Source organism: Setaria italica, chromosome III, assembly GCF_000263155.2.
Source record: "Setaria italica strain Yugu1 chromosome III, Setaria_italica_v2.0, whole genome shotgun sequence".
In the NCBI taxonomy this organism is placed as follows: Eukaryota; Viridiplantae; Streptophyta; class Magnoliopsida; order Poales; family Poaceae; genus Setaria; species Setaria italica.
The window spans coordinates 32,372,365-32,380,147 of NC_028452.1; the positions used below are offsets into that span (position 1 = coordinate 32,372,365).

The window sequence follows — 7,783 nt, forward strand, 5'->3', positions numbered from 1 at the left end:
CAAATTCACGTTTGTTGCAAGAAGGTTTAGCATCCGTCTGTTGTATTTCGTCGATTTTGACTGTTTCTGTGGTAGTGTCATTCAACCAAGTACATTCTTTTACATAATTTCAAGCAAAGTACATGCACGAGTGTGTTTGGATTTCTTATAGCCGCTTGTTATGACCATCCTGAAACTGTTGTGATAATGTCACAATCTTCATCCGTATCAGTTTCAATAATTTCACAATCTGGCTCACCATTTTCTTGTCGTAGTCAGATTTGTCCAGCGAACTGAAATTTGGAAAAGGAAGGTAACGTTCTTGAAAGCGTGTGGGCCAAACCGTATCTGTTCCGATATTTTCAGTCTGGCTCAACTCCTCTATTTATACTACCAGTGTTAAGCATAAAATGAATTGAACTATACAGATTGTTTTCTAATTCATGATCAAATTGCCCCAAGAAGAGGTAGGAGATTTTGATCCAAGAACCGGCACCATGGCCGGTCGTTTCCATGTAGCTCCAGTACTTGTGGCTGTGCTTCTGGCATGGGCATGCCAGCTCCGGCCAACGGCGGCGGCCACGGCCATCGGCCATGAAGCAGGCCGCATCGGCCGGCTGCCCGGGCAGCCGGTCGTGGATTTCCCGATGTACTCTGGGTATGTCACCGTCGACGGGCGCGCAGGGCGAGCACTGTTCTATTGGCTCCAGGAAGTGCCTGCCGCGTCCCAGCCGGCGCCGCTCGTGCTGTGGCTGAACGGCGGGCCAGGGTGCTCGTCGGTGGCGTACGGAGCGTCGGAGGAGCTCGGCGCGTTCCGCATCCGGCCGGGCGGCGCGACGCTCTTCCTCAACAAATACCGGTGGAACAGTGGTACGCGCTTGTTTGTTTCACCGGCGGCTTTTGTCGGCGTGACTAGTGAGGATGACGTTGAACTGTGAATCTGTGAACGGCTGCAGCGGCGAACATCCTGTTCTTGGACTCGCCGGCCGGCGTGGGATTCTCGTACACCAACACCACCTCAGACCTCTACAACTCCGGAGACAGGAGAACAGGTTCGTCCTTTGGCGCTGTCTCGCTTGCGGTTTGTTCCATGGCTTTGACGTTTTGCAAAACTTTTGCACGCAGCACATGATTCTTACACCTTTCTGGTGAGATGGTTCGAGAGGTTCCCACAATACAAGTACCGCGATTTCTACATTGCCGGGGAGAGCTACGCGGGTAATGCATACTCGTTTTTCTCCATTGATTTGTGCTATCCTGTTCAGTTTGCTGGATTTCTACTTTCGCTGCAGTAAATCGCAAAATTGTCTAAAATTGACAGGGCATTACGTTCCCGAGCTGTCCCAGCTGGTCTACCGGAAAAACAAAGGAGTCAGCAAACCTCAGATAAACATCAAAGGCTTCATGGTACTGATCTCGTGCATTCATCCATACTGAAAGTGATTTTATTCCAGAAAGTCATTATACAGTGACCTGAGACCCCGTTCCAGGTCGGGAACGCCGTGACGGACGACTACCACGACCAGGTGGGCACGTTCGAGTCGTGGTGGAACCACGGGCTCATCTCCGACGCCACGTACCGGCGGCTGAAGGCCACCTGCGTCTCCACAGTGCACCACGACATCGAGCACACGTCTCCACCGTGCGACGCCGCGTACGATGCGGCGACGGTGGAGCAGGGCGACATCGACCCTTACAGCATCTACACGCCCACATGCAACCAGACGTCATCGTCGACGACGGCGAGGAAGAACTGGAGGCTCAAGGGGCATTACGTGAGTATAGTAGCTAGTTATTATATCTTCCCAAGTCCCCATCTCTGAACTCTCTTTCTCAGCTTCTTTTTTCTCGTGTAAATTTAAGCAACGCTGCTTTTGCTATCCGAACGTCCCTTGGACTTGGAAATTAAACAAGTTAAGCTGGGAGTTTTGCTGGCAAAGTTTGCAACGTACGCTTTGTGGCACCTTTGTTTTCCCTTTCTTGTTTTTTTTTGTCTGCTGATCGATTTTCTCGGCTGTGTACACGGCAGCCCTGGATGAGGGGATCTTATGACCCATGCACCGAAATGCACTCCACGGTGTACTACAACCGGCCGGAGGTGCAACGGGCTCTCCACGCCAACGTCACCGGCATAAACTACACTTGGACGACCTGCAGGTTTGTGCATGATGGCCACATGAAGAATAGGCTCCAAACTTATTCAGTAACACTGGTCTGTTGTTTTCGGTGGTGATAATTTGAATAGGTTGATTGCAAAAGGGCGTTATTCTTTTTAAGTAGTGGTATTCAGATTGTTACATACTTTGATTATGAACCTGCAATAATCTACTGCAAAAGGGTGTTATTCTATTAAGTAGTGGCAAGTTTGTGGTTCTTGTGGTTGTGCTCATGTATACGTGTTGCTCAATGACCCGCAGTGGCATCATCAACACCAACTGGGGAGATTCACCAAGATCCATGCTTCCGATCTACAAGGAGCTTATTGCAGCTGGCCTGAGGATATGGGTCTACAGGTTCTTTGCACCCTGATTTCCTTACGCATATAGTACCGCACATTATATTAATTTCCATGCATCACAGTGAATACTTAGAGCTCCACTGCTTGCTAGACAGAGTTGTCCAAACTTCTTGTACCTCTTGTCATTGCAGCCGATTATATTATCACGCATATACCTGCTCATAAATTAAATTTGTACGACAAAATCATACTGTAATTTTGGAACCAGTTCAATATTTGGGACTATATAATCCACGACGTTATCAGATTCATTTTATATATTCTCTTGACTACTACTGAGAATCGTTGGGTCGTCCCTGTTGTCCTAAATAGTCTTTGACAAGATCTCGCTTCTCCGCTTATGGGCCTGACCGAAACTTCTGAATCATGGGAGATGTGCACGCAAGCAGCCAGGGATTGAAGTCAGTTCATGACTCACGTGCATTGCACTGACTGAATGATTATCGTCTTAGTAGGTACAGTGAGTTCAATCGTGCAAAGAATACAAACTAACATGCAATGTGTCGTATGTAAAAAGTATTCTCCAGATTGAATAGTCATTTTCTCGAGTGGAATTGTGGAATAGCAGCAGGTCACTAATGGACTACTATCCTTTGCCAACTTTGTAGTCATGTACACTGCACCAAAATTCGGTCAATTAAATATACGTTTTCCTTTGGTAGAATTCAGTGCCACTATCGACTTGTCATCAAGAAAACTGCTTTATAGCCAGAAAAAAGTTGGAAAGTGACTTAAAACTGCATTTGACTTCAGCTACTCAAATCAACATTTTATTTTACTTTGCCCTATTTTCTTTTTTCTTTGTCCTGGATCATGTAAGATGTTGATAGCAAAATGCAATGGCAGGAAATTATAATTAGAAGCCTGAAGTTTTTCCCATTATGCACACCATCAAATATGTCATTTGGTTGATCATCTTGGCTGTAAAATTAATAAAATGGTTGATCTTTTGTTTATTTCCAGTGGAGATACAGACTCAGTAGTCCCTTTGACAGCAACAAGATACTCCATCGATGCTCTGGGCCTTCCCACTGTCGTTAGTTGGTACCCGTGGTATGATAAAAAAGAGGTCAGCTTCATTCCTTCCAGCCTACCTATCTGATATGAAACCGATGGACGCACTATATTATTTCTAAATTAGTTATGAAGGACTAATAAATTAGTCAAGTATACTTACGACAATCATATACACCTTGTAGATCCTCTACAGTATGTAGACATCACACAAGATCCATGTTAACAATTGTGCTTGTGTTGTTCTTAATTTGCGTGATTGCGTTGAATAGGTTGGTGGATGGAGCCAAGTGTACAAGGGGCTGACCTTGGTGACCATTCGAGGGGCGGGGCATGAAGTTCCTCTCCACCGTCCAAAACAGGCGCTCATACTGTTTCGGCACTTCTTGCATGGCAAACCCATGCCTAAAAATGGAACTGTTGTGTAGTTTCCCTTTATTTTCGTACCATGAATAAGATGAAATATCAACTTGAATTGCATGTAAGAGGATATGACAAAGCATGGAAGGAATAAAGTTGCATTGTGAAATTTGCAGATGTACATGCAGATTATACATACACAAAAGTAAAGGAAGAGCATAGACAACTACAAGAACAGATGTGAAACAGTAACAACTCTTCTTGAAATACGATGAGATATGTGTAGTCGGAGTGGTTCAAGCCCGTAAAGAGGACAGGGCTGACCATATAGTAAAACTGTTATTAAGGTGATGGTCTATGATTGATGGGCACGGTAGCATGGCAGACCGACTCGACATCCTGCATGAAAAAAGATGCTCACAGTTTGGCAGTCTTCTGTGCCGTTCATTTTAAAAAAAGAATCCGAAGAACAAGCCCCTACTTATTATATTATATTTATATTAAAAATGAAAAGGTATTTGCAAGAGGAATATTTGGAGATACATCTGGGTCGTAACGGATACTCATCTCAGCGTGCTTATACATTCATGAAGGGCCATAGGGAAATACGTCTCATACAAATGGTTTTGGAAATGTACTTGTCAATCCAAACACAAAATGTTTTTTTCTAATCCTTAAAGACAGCACTGCTGAGGAATCCCCTTTAGTACCGGTCCCAAACCCCCCTTTAGTATCGATTGTGCAACATGTACTACTATATCTGTATTAAAGGACCACTAAAGGGGGTCTTTTAGTACCAGGTCAAATAACATGTACTAAAGGGGGGTCTATAGTACCGGTGGGGTACACCAACAAGTACTAAATTGGCTGCCACATCGCGTGTGGTCGAGACCAATTTAGTAATTACGAACCGGTACTCAGGCCCTTTTCTTTTCTCATTTCCTTTTCTGTTTCTTTATTATATATTAGTATTTAGTATTTGTTTAAAGAAGTTCTAATACACTAATATATATAAAGTTGTATTTGATTTATAATATTACATTTGAGATAATATTATATATAGACAAGTCTTGTGCATACATATATATATGAATAATATTACATTGTATCAACTTTTCAAGTTCAACATTTGGATCAACTATTCTGAACCCGAGTCCTAATGGTGATGCAGATTTGATCCATCATTATGGAACTTTCCCGCTGGATTTACTACCTCGTCTAGAATAAATCCACAGAGTTGTTTTTGAATTGCCATGATTTTTTCCATCTCGAGGAGTGCTTCCTTCATGTGCATCATCTGCGTCATTGGCACATGTTATTATATTAGATCAATGGTTCTATACAATTGGAACTAATATATTGTTAAGAATTTTGTCTACGTACTCTAAGTTCCTGGTCGGTCACATGCTTGGGACTTACAAAGCCATGGATAAACTCAAATATGTAGTATCTGCATAAATTATTCCCCGGATCCTATCTCAAACACTATATATATGGGAAAAGAAGTTATGAAATATTTGTTGTGTTAACGGAAGTGACACGAGATGTGCAAATTCAATACATACCGGGAATGGTGGCTTGACAACAAGTTCCTCCTTGAATTCACCTAAGTGATGTTGACGGAAGCGAGCTCATACTTTGTTAAGCATGACTATGAGGTTGGAGTATTGATCTCTTGGTCTCCTTAAAGAGTCCAGGATATAGACCGCGCTTCGATCAAGAACGATAATAAGGAGTATCCAATGGAAGTTGTACATATATGCATAGTCAAAGCTAGTTAGTCTTATTTTTAATTGCTAGTTCAAAAAAGAAAAGAGATGGAAAATGCACTCACTTGAAGTTGTACGGCAGAAGTATGTATTTCTTGTAATGTTGCTTGTATAAGAAATTATATATATTCTTCAAGGTCTGATTTGGTTTATCTCTTGCAGTTTCCTCGTTTATAACATCCGGGTCCATGAAGCCGATGTCATAGTGTCCTTTCCTCCAGCAAGCTTGAATCTCCATCCTGCATGATAAAAAATAGAATAGGAGATAAGACGTCGCACAATGACTAGAGCGGGGATTTTGAGGTTAGAGAAAATGAAACACTTATAGAACCTTGGAACTAATGAGTGATTTGTCAAGTGTGTCTTGATTGTAAAGGAAATAAAGTTCCTCGAGCACACATTTATAATGACATCCCCATGGAAACATCTCCAATCTGAACTTCGAGCATGAGTAAACCGTTGGTTGAAGCCTCCATGTACCATTGGTGCAATTTGTATATCTTCGTCTCCGTCAACTACGGCCACACAAGCTCTTTTCCTAACTCAAATTTCCATTTACCAGCCCTAGGGTGGTTTGTGATGTGATCCTCCCCTCGAATTAGAGTTGCGGTGAGATTTGTATCTTTGGCGAATATAAGCAGGTTCTGATCAAACTCCGAAAGCAACTAGAGTGGGGCAATCGATTGGTTGGATTAGGTTCCGAGCTGTGGAATACTTGACCCTCTTTTCTTCTTTTGAAAGACTTTGTTATTGAGCGGTCGTAGTCAGATAGCATTGGTTTCTCTAGCTTTGTAGATATTTTTTAATGAAAGCCCGCAATTTAGCCTTATCAACTTGTGGATCTTCCTTCACGGGAGGCTTACGTACGAAGTGAGCTTTAACATTAGCATCCACTTGCATGTCGATCTCCGCATCAGTCATCTTGTAAGCTTTCTTGGGCTCTGGTTGCTTCTCCTTCGGCTTCTTCTGCCTCATCTTTGTAGTTGTAACAACTCTACCTAAATTAAGTGCTTTTAAAAAGAAACCAGTGGTTAATCACTAATTAAAGAGGTGAAATGACCATTTTAACCCTAAGAAGCTCTTTTTGGAGTTTAAAATAAAACTTAAGATTTTATATGCAAACTTAAATTTTTCCCCGAATAAGAGTTGTAAAACTTTTAATTTCAAACAACTTTTGTTAAAGACACTTTGACTAATTCGGAGTAGGAGGAAGTCAAAAATAGGAATCAAAACCGGAGTACTAAAGAACCCTATAAACCACCTAAGTTCTGGAATTCAAGTTTTCCTCCAACTTTGCAACCGGTTATCTCACAATTTCATATCTAAACTCAAGTCAGGCTCTTAATAAAAGTTGTAGTCCCTCGAGTGTGTTCCAACTTTATTACACTGACCCAGGTCCAAATCGAATCCGAACCTATCCAAAAATCTTGGTCAAAGCTGGGTAAAACAGTCAAGTCAGCCGCTGGGCGCTACAACGCCAAGTCTGGAAAACTACTCAGAGTGCACCTCTTGGCGAGGGCGTTCCTCCAAATTTCTGAACTAAACTTAAGAAATACCCTAAATAGAAGCTGAAGTCCTCAGTCTGGAGAGCAACTCCTTTAATAACACTTTGGTCTAATTCGACTTAGAAGCTGCTCTAAAGTCGACTCAAACATAGCTAAGTTCCTGAAACTTCACCCTCTCCGGCCGAATTTGACTAAGTGTGAAATTACACATTATTGGCAACTTTGGCTCGAGATATCTCCAAATCCTTTCACAATCTAAACAAGCACCTTAAACCAAGTTTGAACTACATCCAGGGTTGAACAAGTTTGCTTAAAAGAGTTTTGAAAGTTGAGTTGCAAAATGTTGAGAAAGGAGCTCCCAAAGCTGGTCAGGCTAACTACCCGAAGCAACCTCGACGCCCGCGCGCCGCGTGCCGCATGGCCGCCGGCCACCGGCAGTTCGCCGGCACCCTATCCACGGTGAGACAGTGACAGGGCAAGCCACGGCGCCCAACCTGTGCCTGCGACAGGACGGGGCGAACGTCGGGCTGGCCAACCGCCGGCCGCGCGCGTGCCTTCCCCCTGCCGCGTATCTGCTCCGCCCAACCCACGCTTCGCTTGCCTGCTGGAGAAGCCGCCACGCCGATGACGTCCCGCGC

The 7,783-nt window shown here is 43.4% G+C and overlaps 1 protein-coding gene across 1 annotated transcript; it reads left to right on the plus strand.

The window, feature by feature from the left end:
* The first annotated feature begins 395 nt into the window (after positions 1–395).
* Positions 396–4,036, plus strand: LOC101758066 (serine carboxypeptidase 2). Its single transcript, XM_004962462.2, has 9 exons — positions 396–849; positions 936–1,031; positions 1,105–1,197; positions 1,301–1,386; positions 1,470–1,754; positions 2,009–2,136; positions 2,397–2,492; positions 3,461–3,566; positions 3,784–4,036. The coding sequence occupies exons 1-9, from the start codon at positions 423–425 to the stop codon at positions 3,937–3,939; spliced, it is 1,473 nt and encodes a 490-aa protein (XP_004962519.1). The 5' UTR covers positions 396–422; the 3' UTR covers positions 3,940–4,036.
* The last annotated feature ends 3,747 nt before the right edge of the window (positions 4,037–7,783 follow it).